Source organism: Crassostrea angulata, unplaced genomic scaffold, assembly GCF_025612915.1.
Source record: "Crassostrea angulata isolate pt1a10 unplaced genomic scaffold, ASM2561291v2 HiC_scaffold_204, whole genome shotgun sequence".
NCBI lineage: Eukaryota > Metazoa > Mollusca > Bivalvia > Ostreida > Ostreidae > Magallana > Magallana angulata.
This window is the reverse complement of record NW_026441757.1, coordinates 77,450-97,800: the sequence shown is the minus strand read 5'-3', so window position 1 is coordinate 97,800 and position 20,351 is coordinate 77,450. Positions and strand designations below refer to the sequence as shown.

At 31.8% G+C, this 20,351-nt stretch overlaps 1 protein-coding gene across 1 annotated transcript; it reads right to left on the bottom strand.

Annotated features, from left to right (window-relative positions):
* Positions 1 to 303: 303 nt before the first annotated feature.
* LOC128169748 (uncharacterized) lies at positions 304 to 20,079 on the bottom strand. Its single transcript, XM_052835835.1, has 11 exons — positions 19,465 to 20,079; positions 16,583 to 16,603; positions 16,181 to 16,213; positions 15,652 to 15,672; positions 9,295 to 9,336; positions 9,026 to 9,073; positions 7,965 to 7,994; positions 7,718 to 7,747; positions 7,587 to 7,619; positions 5,631 to 5,666; positions 304 to 2,007 (listed from the first exon to the last, which is right to left on the bottom strand). Exons 1-11 carry the CDS (start codon positions 20,063 to 20,065, stop codon positions 1,175 to 1,177), a joined length of 1,728 nt encoding a protein of 575 aa, XP_052691795.1. The 5' UTR covers positions 20,066 to 20,079; the 3' UTR covers positions 304 to 1,174.
* Between the last annotated feature and the right edge of the window lie 272 nt (positions 20,080 to 20,351).

Sequence of the window (20,351 nt, the reverse complement as noted above, 5' to 3'; positions counted from 1 at the left end):
CGCAACATATCTTTGTTTGTAAGGAATTTTATGAATAGGTATTCAAGATAGGTAAGGTAATTCTAATTTGTTTTGGTTGTTGGGAATATTGAAAATATTCAAAACTGACAGGTTATTTTGAAGAATTCCCTTCTTGGAAAAAGAGCCATGATGATAAGTTGGGGGGAAAAGTTGGATTGCCACTTCCGGAATTAACTCCAAGTTCTTCTAATATACAGATTTCATAATGAGCCTAACAAAAAGATATGTTGTATTCGACCAGTACAAACTGATTGTGCAATCTATCTAGTTCTTTTTTCACTTCCAAATTATATAAAAGGATTGATGATATTCATACTGCGCTAAACAAAGAGAAAATAAAATATATCAACTTGTATGAAAAATTTTAAAAATCCGATAAATGCATAATGTAGAAAATCCGACGAACACGGTAACGTATTTATTTTTGTATTGAAAGTGTCAATTGGTAGGCAGGTTGTACAAAATACGACAATGAAATTGGAATGCAGTACACTGTTTCTATCTATTAAACTTATAGGACTTAATAGCAAAATATATAATTTTCCTCACTCTTTCAAATCTTTACATTAATTGTTATTTATTTCTCACATTTTTGTATGTAGTTTGATACACTAACACGATAAGCTGAAGATTATCATAGTTCTTCACAAAAACATTCATTTTAGAATAGATAAAAAGTAAACAACATCATAGTTTTGTTATTTGTGTGTTAAAACATAAAACTAGAAATCAATATTAGATAAACAATTAAAATCAAATTTGTTATGTAAATGAAATTGTAAGTTTAAATTTCGTTTTGGAAACAACAATCCTTAAAACTGCAGTTGAATGTGATTGGCTGTGGGAGAGGACATGGTAAAATAGAATTAAGTTTGTTAATTTGTTATTAATAATGCATCCTGCATCGTATACGCTTGCCTTTTCTTGTCAACTTGATGGCGGTGCTGTACGTGTGTTCAATTCTCCATTTGATGCTATGCTTAGAAACAGAGTAAATCTGGCGTTTTATTAAAGACTGGCCATTTGTATTTGATGGCAGTTGTTAACGATTAGAAAAGAAAAACAAACAAAAAAGTAATGCCCTTATGTAGAAAAAAATTCGAATATGAAGACATGATAAATAATCGTACAAAATTGAACTTGGTTATACTTTTTAGTCTTTCAAGTACTTATAAACTTTAATTTTTTTGCCCTCATCGCCAACATAGAGATTGTTTTTGTCGTCCACACACAAAGCTAAAAACTGAATATTTTTACACTCTTGAGTTGACAAAAGCACAAGCAAGAATTTTCCATCCTGGTCAAGAATGTGGATACTCGAATTATTGAAATGACAATCAGCCACCAGTATGTGTCTATAGACGTCGGTACAGATACCACCGGGACTAAGCTGGGAGTGATAGCCTGAATAGTCAAACCGATGTCCCCCAAAGCTGTCTACAACAACTAAAGCTTTTTTCTCTTTATCAGAAACCACAACGTCTCCGTTCCTGTTTTCCGTAACGTAAATTGGGTATTTATACAGTTCCTGTCCAAGTCCGTCCACTGCAATGTCCCTGATCGTTTCTCCTGTACTGCCATACCTTGCCAATTGAACGGAATTGTTTGTTGTATTGTGCACACATACTATGAGGTCCATGTTAATTTTGGAACTGTGAATACACATAATCATATTTGAATCTGATGTGAACATGATAACATTTTTTCCACCTGGTGTCATCTTTTGAATGCTACAGCCTATATTTTCTCTACGGACGTACAATAAGAACCCTTCACTGGTGACGTCAAACTTTCCAAAGGAACAACTGGCATCAGTAACGGTCTGAATGACGTTTTGAAAGTTGACTTCCTTAAGAAATTTGTCATAATCACTCACCCACAATCTTCCTATTTTCACGTTGGCGATATGGTCAATCCATCCACTGCCAGGCACATCAATAGCTGACATTAGACGAGCTGACGTAATGCATTCTGGTATTGGTGAATCTCAAAATAAAGTGCAAGTAAACAGATAAGACGAATACATATAAAAATGAAGTAATTTTTATACAAATATGAACGTTAAACAAAAACTGTCAGTATGCACTTCTTTTTTACATGTTTCATGACGTATGGTGATAACGAACAATGTTCAAAATCAAAAGTCCAAAGAAAAAATACAAATCGGAGCAAACAAGCATGGACACCAAAAAAATTAGAGATAGGATTAGGTGCCATGGAGGAGAGAGCATTCTCCTGCTGACCGGTCACATCCACCTTGTGCTCTTTGTCGTAATCGGGAAAACAGGATACTCCGGTGACAATCAAGGTTCAAATTAGTCAGCGCCGTATATATATATTCAAATTAGTCAGCGCCGTATATATATATATATATATATATATATATATATATATATATATATATATATATATAAATATATATATATATATATATATATATATATATATATATATATATATATATATATATATATATATATATAAAGGCATTTTGCAAATAAACTACAAAATGCCTGCACCAAAGTACTTGCTTACACCTTTGGTAATTCAACACATGTGTGATGATGTCTGTAAGGTATAACCGATTTAACTGAACTTTAACTGATAAGCTATTATTGTGAAATTAATCAAAAACCTACTTTCATTTTCGATAAACAAGCCCGAAATAGTAAAAATGAGAGTAAGGTGTTGGACATGCTTTGGCGGATCCAAGTCAGTGATAGTTTCGATCAAAATATATACTTGCAATGAAATAATACTGAATGATTACGTAAAAAGTGGATTTTTCATTTAATTATGCTTTATTTCACTTCAACAACAATACCCATTTACAAAAGCAAGATATCCCGGGTATTAGGAAAGTTGGCATCATTATAATAATAAAGAGAATAACAAAAGAAATTTATAACAGGTTTGTCAAACGCTTTACCAAATTTTTAAACAAATTCATGTTTGAAAAATATAGCATAATATTCATATCCTTATATAGAGAATTGTTAACAAATTGTTTTAATTTTGGATATAGTTACTGTGGGCCTATTTAGAGAATACATGGAAGTTTAGATATGACAAATTTTGAATAAATAAAATGAGTCAATTCTTTTCTTTAGTGGGCGATTTTAGTTTTAGTTTACTGATTCACTTGCTAATTATAAGCACGACCTCTGGTGAGAGAATTGGATAGAACTTTCCAGAACGGGGTAACCAAGAACGCGGATTGACTGATTAACGAAAAGTGTAGGACGAGTTCATCATGCACCGCGGGTAGATATTTTGGATCAGACTAAGATTTATACAAAAAGTTAATAGATAAAATGGAACAATTATTGCGACTTAAGTATTAATGGAAATATGTATATATAAAGCACTGAATAGAATCAACAACACTAGGCATCTTCAAAGTGTCGGATCTAATTTATAGATTCTAAGCCAGTAAACTGAATATATAAAGCACTAAAAATGGCTAACGACACGAACAATAGAAATTGTCAAATTTTCGGGACAACAAGTCCCTTCTTCAGGACCAAAAAAAAAAATAAATTACAAAAAAAACCCAAAGAAAACAAAGTCTAAAGCTACTACTAAACTACTTAAGAAACTATAAACAAGAACAGCTACATTATAAAAATCTTTCGTTCACATTCTTAAAGAAGGTGTTGATACTGCCGCCGATCGCTCTAAAGTAATCAATCGACTGCCATCTTCACGCCTGATTAAGTTAATTAATTTCTATTGTTCAATCTAATATGTGCCTATATAGTAGGAAAAACAAACCTTCAGTATGACTCAGAATGTTGTATGCGCGACAGCATTATTGTTTAATACAAGTAAATGCAATGAAAATTGTAATGTTTATTTGCGGTTTAAGTTAGATTTAATGTTCAACATTTTTAAGAATTTAAGCGTTTTATGTACTTAATAGAAGAAATATATGAAACTACAAGCTCGTTGCGAGCAACGAAAGGTCTTCCGTTTGAGTGCACCATAAAGCAGACTACCGGTATATGGATATTTGTTCTTTTCTACCATTTCTAAAAAAAAGGTCATTTAATTCCATTTAAACCTCAATAAGAATTTCAAAGGACATATAATTATACTTTAATTATACCTAATGATTGGGTATAATTGTGATTTTTTTATAAAACTAAATTGGAAATAAGTAAAATCTATCATTTCAAATATAAATCATCAATCTTAACACAGTTAAGGAAGAAGAAAAATTTTATTTTCATCTACTACTCTAACGACTGAGCTACGTGGACTCTCGCTTCAGGACTTATGAGCTAAAAATCTCGAGAATGCGTGGATCGAGTTTATAACAAATTTCATATTCGGAAGTTTTGAGAACATTTCTATCGAATAAAAATATTTTGAAAAATTCACGTCAACAAATTTGAAAAATTTAAGCTTTTCATTTCCTCCCAGTGACAACCGGAAGTGACAGCGGACATTTGAATTTATAAAGGGCACTGCGGTCGTAAACTCTCTACTATCTCTAAAAATTTAAAAGTTTTATCTTAAATACTTTTTGAGAAAAATTGTAAACAAGCAAAAACATAAAATATGTAATATCTTGGGACCGGAATTGGCGACTAAAAATATCTTGAGAAGCTATCTTACACATTTTGTCATCAATAAGATCTAAATTTCTCATCAAAATCGGCTGAAACATTTGTTATCTTCCGTTTTAACAAAAAATATATTTTAAAAAAATCAATAGAATAATTAGGAAATAAAGTTGAGGCATTTTTAAAATTGCAGCGTTTTCCTTTTTCACTGACAATCAGAGAATAAGTCATAAATCGAAAAATTTATAGTTTTATAAATCATTGGTCCTAAAGTTTTAGATAAATTAATAGTATCATCGTTACGGCCCATCAAAATCATTATCCTCATCATCATCATCATCATAAGTGTAATTATTTGAGTTATCATCAGAGTTTCCGTAATTGTCTTCATCGCTGTCTTCTTTTTTATAACTGTCACTGTCCTTAGTATCATCCTCCTGGTAATCATCTTCATTATCATCATAATCATCATCATTATACAAGTCATTACTATCATCAGTTTCTTCATCATTTTCCACACCACGCTTATAAAGGTTTCGTATTGTATCTGACATAAAACAAATTATCTTCAAAGTTCTAGAATGTTCAATATGTGCGTCGCACCTACCGCTCTGTGTTTTATTCAAACAATATTAACTATAAGATAGCTTCTTACTGTCTCAACGCGATGTCAATACTCCTACACTATTTGCAATTCACAAGAAATAGATACATGTTACCTTCATGTTAAATAAGATTAAATGTCTATTGCAGAACAAATCTACTTCTTAATACAGAAAAAGTCTGTTGAGTTATTTGTATACTGTAAGCATAAATGACTCAAAAGTTTTTAAACTTTTACAAAATAGTTTTTAATTAGTTAATGTTATTTCATTGATTATCATATTTAAAGTTAAAACAAAACATGGTTAAACGTATGACTAGCATTTACTTAAAACTATAATCATCGTTCAAAAGAGAGTCGTTAAACATACAAGACTCAAAAAGACCTAGATGATTTCAGATATATTCAAACAGTATAAAATATTTTACAATACATACCTATCATGGTTCCCTTTTTTGTCACTTGCTCTGATTCTAGATTCAAAATTGAATTTAATTTCAATGATAATATTGATATTGATAAATAGTAAAAAGATTAGCAACATTATACGCTAATCAAGAGTTAAATACATCATCTATAGCAACGATGACTTGCTAATACAAAAAACTAGTAAAACTTTTATTTCCAATGTCTCTTGGCCCAAGCTTTATGACCTCCCTTATTTGTAAATTTTGACAATTAAGGTTTTTTTATTTTATCAGCATTGCTAATATTTTCATCTCGGTCTTGCAAGAGCGAAGTAATTTTAAAATGAAGAACTATATGTTTTCACGTCCACTGCGCAAATATACACTTAAAAGTTATATTGACTCAATAAGGTAAAAATCCATGTCCGCCATTAACATGAAATGAAAAGCTTATTTAAATTAGATTTGCGGATAAATGGCCAAAACCCTGATTTTCATTTGTGAGGTCCACTAGCATCTTTTTTTTTCCTTTTTATTTGATTTAAATGAACAAAAAAAACAATCGACTCGAGTTCATTTTGCACGTGTTTTGTGGTGTTTTTTTTTTTGCTAAAAAGCATTGGATTTGAGAAATAGTCTGACAACTTCTGATCGAAAGTGTTAGGTTTGGGTTACTTTAATTACTTTTCTTTTGTTGGAGTTGTGGAGGATATTGGCTTTTGATGCATTCTATTAAATTTTTTAATAATTCTTTATGTATAAGTGGTACATGTAACGAATAATTAGAAATATGTTAACATTTATAGAATTAATAACCTTTAAACATGCCACCAAGAAACGAACATATTTTGACGGTATTCTCTATATCTTAATCCAATTTGCTGTTGTATTGAGTTTATTCCTTATAATTTAATTTTTTGTAATTTACTGCAAAAATTGAGTCCGTTTTACTTTTAAAATTATATATTAATCTGTTCAATATTCAAACGTAACGTTAAGCGAATTAGTACGTTTTCGACGTTGATGCATTATGACGTGTCTTGTGACATGCAGACCAGGTTATACAAATCTAACTTAATTTTTCTATTCAATTAAATGCCGCGTTACAACTAGAATTAAATCATAAAATAAGAAATACGTTATTATATTAAACATTATGAAATATAACTTTGATACAATTTCATGAATTTAAAAAGACACAAGTCCCAAACCTTGTTTTAATTAATGAGTTCACCATACTAATTAAGCGCGTAAACATACGTTTGAGTAATGTTTGCCTATATATATATATATATATATATATATATATATATATATATATATATATATATATATATATATATATATATATATATATATATGACGAACATTTTATATGGGCGGGAAAAAGGAACAATCATGTTCAACACATGTTCAAGAATGTTTATTTAAAGATTTTGAAGGTAAAAAAAGTAATATTTATATTGATGAAAATAATTTCATATTTTGAAAAATGTTATCCCATTCATAATTTAACTTAATTATATTTTTCTTATAATATCAACCACCTTTTTACTATCAGAATCGCTATTGTTGTCCTTTTTTGACGATTCTGAGTTGAGAGTACGACTAAATTTGACGAATAAGTAATCTTGTTTAGTTTTTACTTGGAAAAGACACGTTGCCTCCTTTAAAATCAAAATACTTTAAGATAATGCAAAACTTTAAGCATTAAAGTATCGTAAATATATCGTAGTAATACCTTACATTTAGTGACGTTCCTATTAATTGGCTTTGAAATAATTTTTTTAAAATATATCTAGAATCGACTGGTTTAAGTAAAAGTATATCTCGGAGAACAACACAATAGAAAAAAAATCTTTTAAACAAATCTTTTGGCGCTAGAATTTTATAAAATTGACAACAGAAATCATTTATCTTGTTTTCAGATGTATATTCCTATTTTCATAATCTAAAAAATGGTACTTCTAGAGCTTGCGAACATACCTGTTATCTTAGATGTCAGTCTCCTTTGTTCATCTGTAAATTTATGTTAAATTGTATTGTGAATTTTAGTCGTTTATTAAATATTTTAAAAATTTAATAATTCTTATATTGTTACAGTATATAGTTTTTACCTTCCAAACTTTTTACTCTTTTCTCCAGATCTGTAAAAAGACAGTAACTAGGATGCGGTGAAAAATAGTCATCAAATTGTCATTCAATCATGGGGGAAAACAAATTAGATGTTTATTTTTGAAACATCATTTCGTTTTCATTCTTTTTTTTCAGTAAGGATATATGAAAACAAATGTAACTATGTTGTAGATGATCTGCATTATGCATGATGTACACGTATATTGTACTTATGATGTATGTTTATACCTTCTAATCTTCTAAGTCTTTTTTCCAGATCTGTAAAACAAATTTTTGTACCATATTAATTTGGTCAATTATCTCGCCAATTCTGAATATATTATATTTACCAGATATAGAAAAAAACAGTTGCTATTTTTCATCATATTTTGTTGAGTATGACGGCTTTCAACACAAGATAAATAATCCCGGCCGTAACTTATTCAACTTAACTGCTGTTGTTAAGAAGCAACATTAGTTAGAATTAAATAGAATTTATATTTCAAATTAAGATTGAGACACCTTTATATCAAAAGTTAATATAGAAATTTGTTTTTCATATTAGATAGAAGCAAACAATGTGCAAACAATGTTTTACATGTTATTTGCTGATGTTACCTATGCTAATCAAAATCTTGATATTCATTCATATATATTTACATCTCCAAAGTATTATTCCCACTATTTCTTACGGAAACTTATAGTTAATTCATAGCTCTATAAAAACAGCTTGACTGAAATCTACAAGCCCCATTTATCGATTGGTCGAAATATACAGCAGCTGAAACTGACAAGAAAATCACAGGACAGATATCGACACGCCCTGTTTATCACTTGGTCCAAATCTATAGCGATCTAGGAAAAATCACGGACTGCACGAAATAATCATGACGATGTCAGACTCAAAGTCTCACAGGCGACGATTTGGCTGTTTCTTTTACCTAACTTACTAACGAACATCAACAGTAATTTAGTGAATTTTATTTACTTTTCCTAATCAATTTATCAATTAGCTTAAAGAAAGATGTTAATATAAACAATAAAATGCTTTCTTTGATGAATCATTCGGGCTATAAATGTAGTGATCATAGTGATCATTGCAGAAAAAAATAAACATAACCCGCGTTTTTCTGCAATGTCACTACCTTCACATCCCGAATGAATCACCTAAGAAAGCTTTTTATTGTTTAAATTATTAATATAATAGTTCGAGAAATGTTATGTAAATATGTTAATGCTAAACATTTATAATTGTTTTGTAAAAAACAAATTCTCATTTAATCTCATTTTTCAACTGATGTGTTTCGTACCTTCAATTTTCCTTCGCTTAGAAAACTCTGTATTTTTTCTCTTTCTCTCTAAAACAATTGAATTTTATCTGAATAGTTTACAAAAAATAATTTAAATAAACATTTTTATATAGTATATTGTCAATTATCTATGGAGATTTTTCCTTTAAAATCAACACCTGTATGACGAGAAGCTCATCTTTTGAAGTAAAAATACAAAATAAGGTGAAAAAGTTCATATGGTTAACTTTTTTTTATAAAAATGTTTTTTAAATGTAAGAAAATGTTACCACTGCATTTTTCAACCTTCTTTTCTAAATTATCTACTCTTTCTGTAAAGAAAAATAAACAAATTTTACACGCTTCTGAATAAAATCAAAACTTACTTTAGATTTTAATCAGAAAAAAATACTTAGTGGGCAATAAAATATTTATGCTAACTTCAAAATATCCAAAACTTTCAGATGTATGTAGGGATTTACGTGAAAAATATTTATAACTAGAGACGAGCTCGTTGCAAGCAACGATTAGGTCTTCCGTCGTAGCTGCGTCATACTTGTGACATAATATAAAAATTGATACCTGACCATGGTGCAATATTAGATGTATAAACACTGTGTAAAAGAAACAAAGTACATGTATATAAGCAAATACAGATCTTTAAAAGTTGTCTGAAGTTTGATTCGCCGCATGTTGTTTTTTTGCATGTGCATTTTATTTTGAGAAACTTATCGAATCATCATAATTGACTCAATATACACAGAATATGGACGACGATAATAATCACACAGTGGGTATGCCCGGTATGAACGTAAAAAGACCAAACATTTTACTCGCATTTTTTATCGAAAGCAAGGGCCAATGAATCTTTTAGAATGTATGCGGAGATCCTGGAAATTTTACAGGGGGTTCTGAAGAATAATTTTGTTTTTTGAGGGGGGGGGGAGGGGGCATGCGCAGATAAGAAAAATTTTCCTGGGGTGGGGGTTGAGTGTTTGACGGTTATTTGAGTTTGCCTGGGGATGTCCGAGGCATATTTTTGTTATTTTATATTGTACATGTAATGGAAAGAAATTTTGCGGGGGTTGGGGTGGGGTCTGGAACCCTCACCCTACTATTCTTGATTCGCGCATGGGGAAGGCCGATGCCGGTAATTTGACGGTAATTTTAACCATTTTTATTTAATTAATCATTTTCAAAATTATCGGAATTCCAATATTACCTTTAAACGCAGTTAAAACTTAAAATACGAACCATTTAGTCTTGGTGAGTATTCGGCCAACATGCGTCCGCGTACGAAAGAAATGCCAATATTCAAGAAATTTGGATGGACGATCTGGGTCCTAGGTCGTCCATCCGATTCTTTTTCAGACTAAGAGCTACAGAACTGCACTTAGAGAATATCAAACTGATTATGTTTATTTATTTTGTCTCAAAGAATCAGTTTTTTAAATAAAGTTTTATCTTAAAAAAAAAGAAATCGGGCACAATTTTCAATGTTAGCATTTTACAATTTAAAGGTCTAATCAAATTTTGAATGAAGTTTCAAGATACTACTCTTCGTTGTTTTATACGAAATATTGCGTGGAAAAAAGATTTACATCGCATATATATTATAGAACTAATTTCTTCTCTTTTTTATTTACATCAAAATAAATCCAAGAAAAAATCTAAATATTTTTTTTTCCTTTATATGTGTTAATGAAAACGTTGATCAGCAAGGGCCGGTTCTATGTCGTGCAAGCACCTATTTAATAGATTGTTACACGGATCTACCACGATGACAAATATCGAAAAGGCAATATTGTGGGTGAAGGATGAAATTGTAGTTTGTTTTTTTGGTTTATTTTTGATAATTTATTTATCTGGATCAATTTGGTCTGTTGGTTTGTTTTGTTTATTGAAAAGGGGAATAAAGAAAATGAGTAATTTCCGATATGAAGTCAAGCATATATTTTCATATTATTATTGACTTAAAACATTTTGGAAAAAAGAAATATTGCATCAAGCAGTTAGTTATTATGCGCAGATTATGCATTCCTCTATGGTTTTCACAATTGCATGTATCAGTTACTACACGTATTTGCTTACGGAGAAATAAATCTCCAAAGAGATGATATAGTTATCAGTTAAGTTCCAGATTGTCTTCTGCACATGCAAGCACGTGTGTAATCCTGATTTAAAAATAGGTATAATGTCCGGGGAGGGGGGGGGGGGGGGGTCATCGCAACAAAACTGTGTATAAGCGTACTAGAGTGTACATTGTTAATTAATAATTGATGTTGAATTGTTATTAACAAACAAAATCATAAATTTATAATAACAAACACTAAAATGCCAGGGAGTTCTGCTGGACGCGATTTCATTTGTCTTCAATTAATAGGGTGTAGGGATGCCCGCCTACTTAATACATATGCTCACGCGTCAACAGATTAAAAATGACTGTATTTTGGATTTATAAATCGCTCTAAAACATTCGATCTGATATATCGTTGTTAACAATTCAAAACTTTGAACGATTAAATTTGTTTTTATACCTAGTACCCCGACCCTCACGGAAAAATCCATTCAGATCAATGGAAATTTCATTTACAAGACTCCGCGCCAGAATCAGGATGTCTCATTCATTAATTTTTTCGTAGTTATAGTGGACGAGTCCAAAATAGGAATTTTGAGACACATCATACAATGTGAACATATGCCATGAATGCAGTTTACTTTGCGTCTATTTTCTTATTTTGAGAGTCCTTTTTATCATGTTTATCATGGCTTGAAAATGACGGAAGGCCCTTGAATGTTGTTATCTTTATGCAGGCACGTAGCATCCTTTTTGAAAGTGTGGGGGGGGGGGGCAGACTCATCCAAAAAATCTTGACAAGCAAAAAAAAAAAAAACTCCCAATTTCAATCCTAATTTCCTTATTTTTATATAAATTTTTTACATCCTTGATAATTCAATTTTTTATAAGCAAATTTTAAAAAAATTAGTTGCTGTGAGAAAAAGTGGGGGGGGGGGGGACCCACAAGCTTGAATTAATAATTGCCTGAGGATGCATCTTTAATGTGTCAACATTTATATTCATAATTGATGAAAACGTTATATGGGATGTAATAAGCACAATGAGCAAGAGTGTTCAATTAAAAGGGCATTTCACATTGCACGTGTGTAATCCTGATTTAAAAATAGATTGCCATATTTGAAAGGTCAAAAAAAAAGAGGGAGGTGTCATCGCAAGATGATACACATTGTCTAAGTAGTACAATGTAAGTAATAGTTGGTGTTGGATTATCATCATTAACACAGAATCATCAGTTTGGATTAATTAAAACAAATATAAATTCATATAATTGGAATATTTACTGGAGAGGCTACGTACAAGTAATTCGCCGAAGTGGGGTACGTGTGACCCGATTTTCGATCAATTGGGCGATTTCATTCATCTGGAAAAGGGTTTCACTCGCGTGTACAAATGTAAATGTACATCTAACAATTGCTAGTCAATTAAGTGTGTATGTTAATTCGATAGATTTCTTCTAAAACATTCAATCCAAAGTATAATATATGTAGTTATTAGCTGACACCCTCCCAGTGGATCTATGCCGATGGATCTATCTGAGATCTCAGCTGTTGCGTGAATGGTAAAGAAAGACTTCGCGCCATAATACGTCTCATTCATAATTTTGGCTCGCCGATTAGTGGGCGAGTCCAAGTTAGGCCAGAGCACATGATGTGTAGATGGTCTTACCCACTCTATTTTCTTAACTGGTCATATAATAAATAGAGATATCATGGATCTTTCACTTTTGTCGGAGCATGTAATAAATGGAACCAAAAAATAAAGTAATTCTAATTGAATTAAATTGAACTTAAAATGTAAATACCCCCTCCCACCTACGGATTAGGATTTTCAAAATTCCCCATTTTTTAAATTCCTTGTCAAGATTTTTTTTTGATGAAGCTGCCCACCTAACCCCCCCCCCCCCCACACACACACACTTTCAAATAACGATGCTACATGTACGTGTTTGAATATCCTTTCCTATATGGTTAGAAATAACAAAATGTCTTTGATTTTGCATCTAATATATAACAAATTCAATTTTCAATTTGGCTGTTTGAGATTATTCGATACATGTACATTCCTAAAATGATTTAAAATAATGAAATGATTTAATTTCCAGTGATATACAGGTACATGCACTCGATCGAAGAAAAAGATTGAAATTGCTTCTAAACTCTGCACGTTCAGTTTAATAATTTATGATCCGCAGCGAAAATTAAATTTCATTTCTTATAAGATAGTCTAATTGATACATGCATGCTTCCATTGAATAAATTTGGGTAGTCAGGCAAGCTTTTTGGAAAGCTATTGCTATGAAAAATTTCGGATGGTACTCAATTTTTCCAGAAGGAGAGCTACATATATGCAGCTAAGGTAACTAATAATGCTTCCGATGAAATACTTTGTTTAGTAATGCAAGGTTTTAAGAGAGCAATACTTATTTGTTTAAAAAAATAACACCCTAATACTTCGCATTTCATTCGCTGTTTGTAGAACAAGGAGAACCAGTATCAGTTCGATCCCTATCGTATGTACATTGTTCGAATTTAATAGCCCTTGCATTGGATTGCTTTGCATGTACAAAATATCTTTTAAAAATTCAACACTGAAAGTGTTTATCTATATGGCTATTAATCTATATGTACATGTACACATAGCGTACACATGTGATTCAAAATACCCCAAACGGAAAAATTAACTTATTGAGTCTACATTTTATAGAATTTGCAAAAAATACATTGCGGGTCTGAATGTTTGTTAATGTGTCAATCTATCAATATACAGTTTGTTAATTATTTTCGATTGCTAAGGCTACATCGTTTTTGATGAACATTGAACAACATTTTTTCCATGCCATTATTTCCACGGAAGATAGCGAGTACAATTATAAAGCACAATTTATTTAATTATCTCTTTAATATTGTGTACTAGTATGTAATAAATTATTTATAAATTGCTGCCGAAGGTTGTTTGGTATTTTCGTTTGTAGATGCATTGCAAGTAAAAAACGTGAAACGCGGGGCAAGTCATAATTAATACATGTATCCCTAATAACCGTTACTTAAAAATAGCGGCTTTGGATTCAAATATTATCGTATACGAATATTAAGTTCACTTTTTAAAATCATCTCCACGATGATAATATTATATCCATCGGAAATCAGTATTTTGTTTTGCTTTAAAAGAAATGTTCTATCGGGAGCAATCCCGCGTTCGTTTAAATTGCCAGCGTACATTTGTCATGTCAGTAATACACATTGTGCTTTATATGACGGCCGTGTATACGTACTGTAGAAAAGTTGAGTTTAATTACCATGCATTCGAACCATTTAATTAACACATCTCCCAGTACTGAAACAATTCAAAATGTCTCTGTTACAGTAACACAGTGGGGCGTTAAACAATGTGTACGTCCAGCTCTACAAGCATATGCACTGTCGTCAAGGCGACGGCCTGAATACAGCTAGCGACTCTTCTATCGATCGGTTACCTGAGTCTCGTAATGCATCTAAATATAGAAAGGGGCACAGTTATGAAACAAACAACAAAAATAAGGTCAAAGACGTTCATCTTTATGAAATGAATATGTACATATGAATAAAAACATTTGGGAATTTTATGTAGAATTATTTTTGCGCGCTGCATGTATCAGTTAGTGCATTACAAAAAGCCCTTTCATAACCTCCTAAACGTGCGCACCCCCACAAAAATGGACCGAACTGACAACAATTGTTTCTGCAAATACTGGCTATAAATTACGAAAACATTAAATTGAATACCACGGAAGGATTCAAAATTAATTTCTTTACAACTTTGCTTCAATAATGCATTAGAAATTTTTATTCCTTTACAAGTTATTGACAAGAAACTTTTGACGCATCTAACTCCTTAATTATAGGGGCCAGCCCCTTTTTCTGTATACCGAATGAAAGGTCTTGGTAAGACCAAGATCTTTTAAAATACATGTTATAACAAATTTTTATCAGGTAGGAAACTAACACGGAAAATACGCGAATTTTTTTGAATTTTTTTCTTGCCTTTGTTTCAACATCTATACCACCCCTTTTATTTGCATTTAAATAATATATAAAATATATCTCGCACAAATTCAATGTATTAGCTTCCAAACCAGCCCATCTTTGAGACTCTGCCAGCCACCGTTATAGCTAAACCCCCCTGGACAAAAGAAGTCGTTAAATTTTACTAAAAGGGGAATAACTCAAAACCGAATGGGGATTTTCCTCAACTAAAATATGCAACGACAACATCACGCGGCATGTTATCAGTCCTGAAAATTTCAAAACAATCGGTGAACAAACGAGCGAGATATTAAGGATCAAAGTTGGCGTCTAGAAGAAAAAAAAAAATAATAAGAAATTTGAAATTTTTTCTGAATAATAGTAAGGTCTTCCGTTGGAAACGGAAGACCTTAATTATACATAATTTCATAAAAAATATAATTTTAATTTAAACTTTGTGCATTACTGTGAGAATATACAATATATTTATATGGATTACATGACGACAACGCAAACTGAGCTCGCATTTACTAAATACATGAAAGTATAAATATTAGTTTATTTACCTCTTTTCATGGAAATCTGTTCTACAAATATAAAAAAGTATGATATTTCCCTTTTCTCTCTTGGCTTGTAAAACTTTGTCCGGATTTTCGACCGGTGAAAACTACTTAAGGATGAGTGTTTATAGTGTATATTGTTAAAATATTGGTTCTAATGCATATACTGTGAGGTACATTTATATTAGTAATGTTTGGTATTTTTTTCATATTTGAACGACTCGGGTATAAAGTTGCCACTTCTGCATTTATGTTCATGGATATTCAAGGCATTGTAAATAATACATTGATAAACCTACATTACTAGTATATGGCATGCAACTTTGCTAGATGTGTTAGGTATATAATTGGAAAATCAAGCGAGGTAACCTCATCTGCAACATGCATTATATTCTGGTAAAAATCTCTTTTTTCTCTCACAATACTTTAAAACTTAAATTCAAATAAAATATTTATTTGTTGAAAAAGATACCAAGGGGAAATTGTTTCCCTATAAATAGAATACTTTTAGAAACCTTTTACACATTTTGATTACCTTGCAGTTCTTGCTCGATGCTCTCGATATTCTCTGATAAAAGAAATTAATGAAAAAAAAATAAACGCACATTGAAAATAACAATTAAGAAAAATCAATGTACCTTTAAGAATAAACGTGTTGCCATTTATTAACTAAAGTATTTTAAAAATAAACATGTTCATGCTTGTAATATTTATTTGCAGTTATATACATATAGAACACTAATAATTTATATTTAATATTTAAATAGCTGTAAGACACAAAAAACCATTAACATAGCAGTTTGTTTAATTTGTGTATTTTTCTAACCACGTGCACAGTTACAAAGGTTTTGAACTTTGATATTGAAAAATAGTTGAAACCAGTAAAACTGATTAATTATAAAATGATGTATTTTGGATTGATGCACATGTGTCTTACCTTGTTTAACAATGAGTTGACCTATATATGAAATGAAAAAGCATAATTTACATATGACAGATTTCATTACTATTTACATTCACTTATAAACAGCAAAGAGTGAATTACCCCAAGTTATGTTGTACTCATATAATATAAGCAAAAAAAAAGTTTCTTCCTTAAAAGACAGCTTATGAATACGAATCTTAAAATCACTTTTTTTTTTACAACAAATGCCAGTGAATTAGGCGTATTAATAATAAAACCAAAAAAGAGGCCCACGGGCCTTGATGGTCACCTGAATACCACAACCCTAAGTTTGACATGCCAGAGTCTCATTTGCATTTTAAGCTTCAAATTAAAGTTTAAACCCTAATCTTAGACTCCTCTGACTGTTACCCCACTTCTATTATTTGATGTTTGAAAAACAATAATTCATGAAAAAGTTTTGGGGGAGGGGGGTTACAAGAGTCGAAGGAATCTCGGATTATTGCTAAGTTCCAGGGGTCAAAACTTGTAACCTGCTGGCCTTTTATAGTCAATCTTTAATGATAATTAGTTTCATTTATAATGCACACAAAATGCATACAACTTTTTACCACAATGCAAAGAATATTTCAGTGGATTTCCTAAAAAAGAATTCATATTTAATTCATTATTGCTGAGACACAATTTATCATGCTGTGTACAAGATGGGGTTAAAATTGTTATGGATAACAAACAGCAATGATCCTAAGAAAAAGTACATGGTCATATGTATCCCCCATCACCGTGATACCCGATAAAAAGCCTTAATTCTGGTCATGGCCCTGGAGTGAATTCCAGAATTAAACATCAGGGCATTATAAACATAATAACACTGCATGCCCTTTTCTCCAACGACTGTGAAGGTACAGAAAAATATCAAGTCAATACATCTTTACTATGTGGTCAAATTAGCCCAGCCATAGGGCCTGAACCTCTTTTCAAGGGACCATCGATTTCACAATTTAGGTAGAGGGTTCCATGGACGTCATAACCATGCATGTAATTTTCTCAAATACATATGATAGAGATTTTCTGAAATTTAATACATTTATACTATATGACGATATAGGCGTGGCAATAGGGCCAAAATCCCGATCCATGAATTTTACAATTTAGGTAGAAGATCTCGTGGACATTAGCACCATACATAAGTTTTTTCTCAAAAATGTATGGGAGTAAAGAAACATTTTTTCTAAGACATAATACATTTTCACTATATGGCTATTATGGCCCCGTCCTGGGGCCTGAACCCCTGTCTTAGGGGTCATGAATTTCAAAATTTAGGTGGAGGGCTTCATGTACACATAATCATGCATTTATTTTTCTCAAATATAAGGGAGTAAGAGGAAGATTTTCTACAATTCTATATATTTATACTATATGGCAATATTGGCCACACCCTGTGGTCTGAATATCTGACCCTGGGCCATGAATTTCACACTTTATGGTAGATGGATTCATGGACATCATGACCATGCATTCAGGGTTTTTTTTTACATGCATGGGAGTAGAGAAGAGATTTTTGAAAATTGGGTTCTTTTGCATATTTGGACCCGCCTATGGCTTCCTGGAGGTGGTAGAGCAATGAATTTCACAAATTATATGTAGTTTTCAAGAAGAATTTAAAAATGTAAAATTGTTATCGCACGACAGACGACGGACGACGCATGACGATGGACAAAGACCAATTGCAACAAGGGCACCGCTAAGCGGAGCATCCCCTCGCGACACGATTTATTGTGTGGGGATGCATTATTTAGGAATATATAGTTATGTAAATGTAAATGAGAAAACCACATTCTACTAACCCTCCATTACTTCCACAAACTACGTTTTTTTTACCTGTACTAGATCTAAATTCAAAAAATATCAAGTTGTTGATTTGAACTGCTTACTTTCACTTTGGTTTCAAAGAAGTGAAGCGGAAGTAGTTATTGTCAAATCGTACATAAGATTTCTGTTTAAAATTTTGTTATTTTAACGATATATCAAAAAGTACTCAATTAATTGACTTGAAAACTACCAGGCTTTGTCCTTTTACATGTACTATGCCAAATAGGTACACGAAGTTTGATAAATTTCCGTGCAAGGGTTTTCTTTAACTTGCTTCCAAGCTGAACACACAAACACACGCACAGCAGCGATGCTATGTCCCCTTCGCAACAAGTTGCGCGAGGGGATAATAACAAACATTCAAATACACATTAAGCTATTAACTCTATTAACTCACCGTAACGTTGTTCTGTCACGCTACTTTCGTTCTGGGTGATAGATAACTCTTACTCAGAAATGTCGATTGATAACTCATATACAAAGTTGATTATGACATTGATTTAATGAAATAATAATTTGTAACAGTATTAATGGTTTGGAAAGGCACATGCATTTTTTATTTTACAGAAGTGTGCAATCTATGATAAATATTTTTAGTTTTGAACGAATTTTGTCATAATGTATGCCCCCCTCCTTTACAATGGTGTAATTTTATCTAAGTTTTTGCATAAAAATTTGACCAATTAAAATGACACTGCATTTGTTTTAATCTTTTACAATGAGGCATATTTGTGCAAAGGTTGATGAAATTTTATTGGAAGGTTTTTTTTATTACTAGAAAATTGAAATGGAGTGCACACACAAACACACATACAAACATACACACACTTATACGAACACACACACGCACGGTAGAGATGCTATATCCCCTTCGCAACAAGTTGCGCGAGGGGATAATAAGTTACCCGAGTGACTCATGTGACCTCATGAAATAATTAAGCCACTCAAATATAGTGTTACAGCCAGAATTGTTCATCATATTAATACTGGCTTAACCGTTTTATCTTATTAATCTATATTTATCTTTGTAAATTTACACTCACTTTGCAATTTGTCGAACTTCTCTTTATACATTTTTGCGTCCGTAGGGTTGAGATTACAAGTAAGCAATGTGTCTACAAGCCTTTGATATAACTCTCCGCCTGTTAATCGTTTCTCAATCTCGACAATAGCATCTTTTAGTTCAGCCCAAATATTCTGAAACTCGACATCTTCAACCGTGCCATTTGTGGAGTGACCTGTTATTGAATTCCTTTGCAATCTTATTCTTTCTATACATGCTGCGATGCTTGTATCACCCTTGCATGGAGCATTTCCCCAGCCCTTCTTATGGTCAGAAATCTTGCAAATGTTGCGTAAAATGATGTAAATTACACTTATATCCATGTCCTTTGCGACTAGAGGTGCATTTCCGGTGGCTGGGTATATAAGACTTCTTTGCTGATAGTTCATTTTATTTTCCAACCTTTTTCTGTTCTTATCTAGCTCCGATCTTAGGTCAGAGGGTTGAATGTAATGACTTAGGATGTCCCGCAGCAAATCGCTACAAATAGTCATGATGAGTTGACAGAGGCGGAAGAAATTTTCTGTAGATTTTCCCGGCATTATATAAGGAGCTTTGGAGGTTCCAGGTACATCTTCCATACTTTCAGATCTGTTTACGTCTAATCAAATCGGAGATATACAGAATGTTTATAATAAAAAGGGGATTAAAATAGCAAACATACATGTATACTATACGTTAATTTTGGAGGATGTAAACAGGTCAAGAAATGAACCTGTCTGCTCCAGGTCTAATAGATACAATTTCACAATCAAAGTACTGAAGTACTGACGAAAGTTGATTTTATCAAGTACCTGGTATTATTTATCTTAAAATCAACGATATGTTATTTGCTTGGCAAGTAGCTTATAATCTCCATTTGAATTA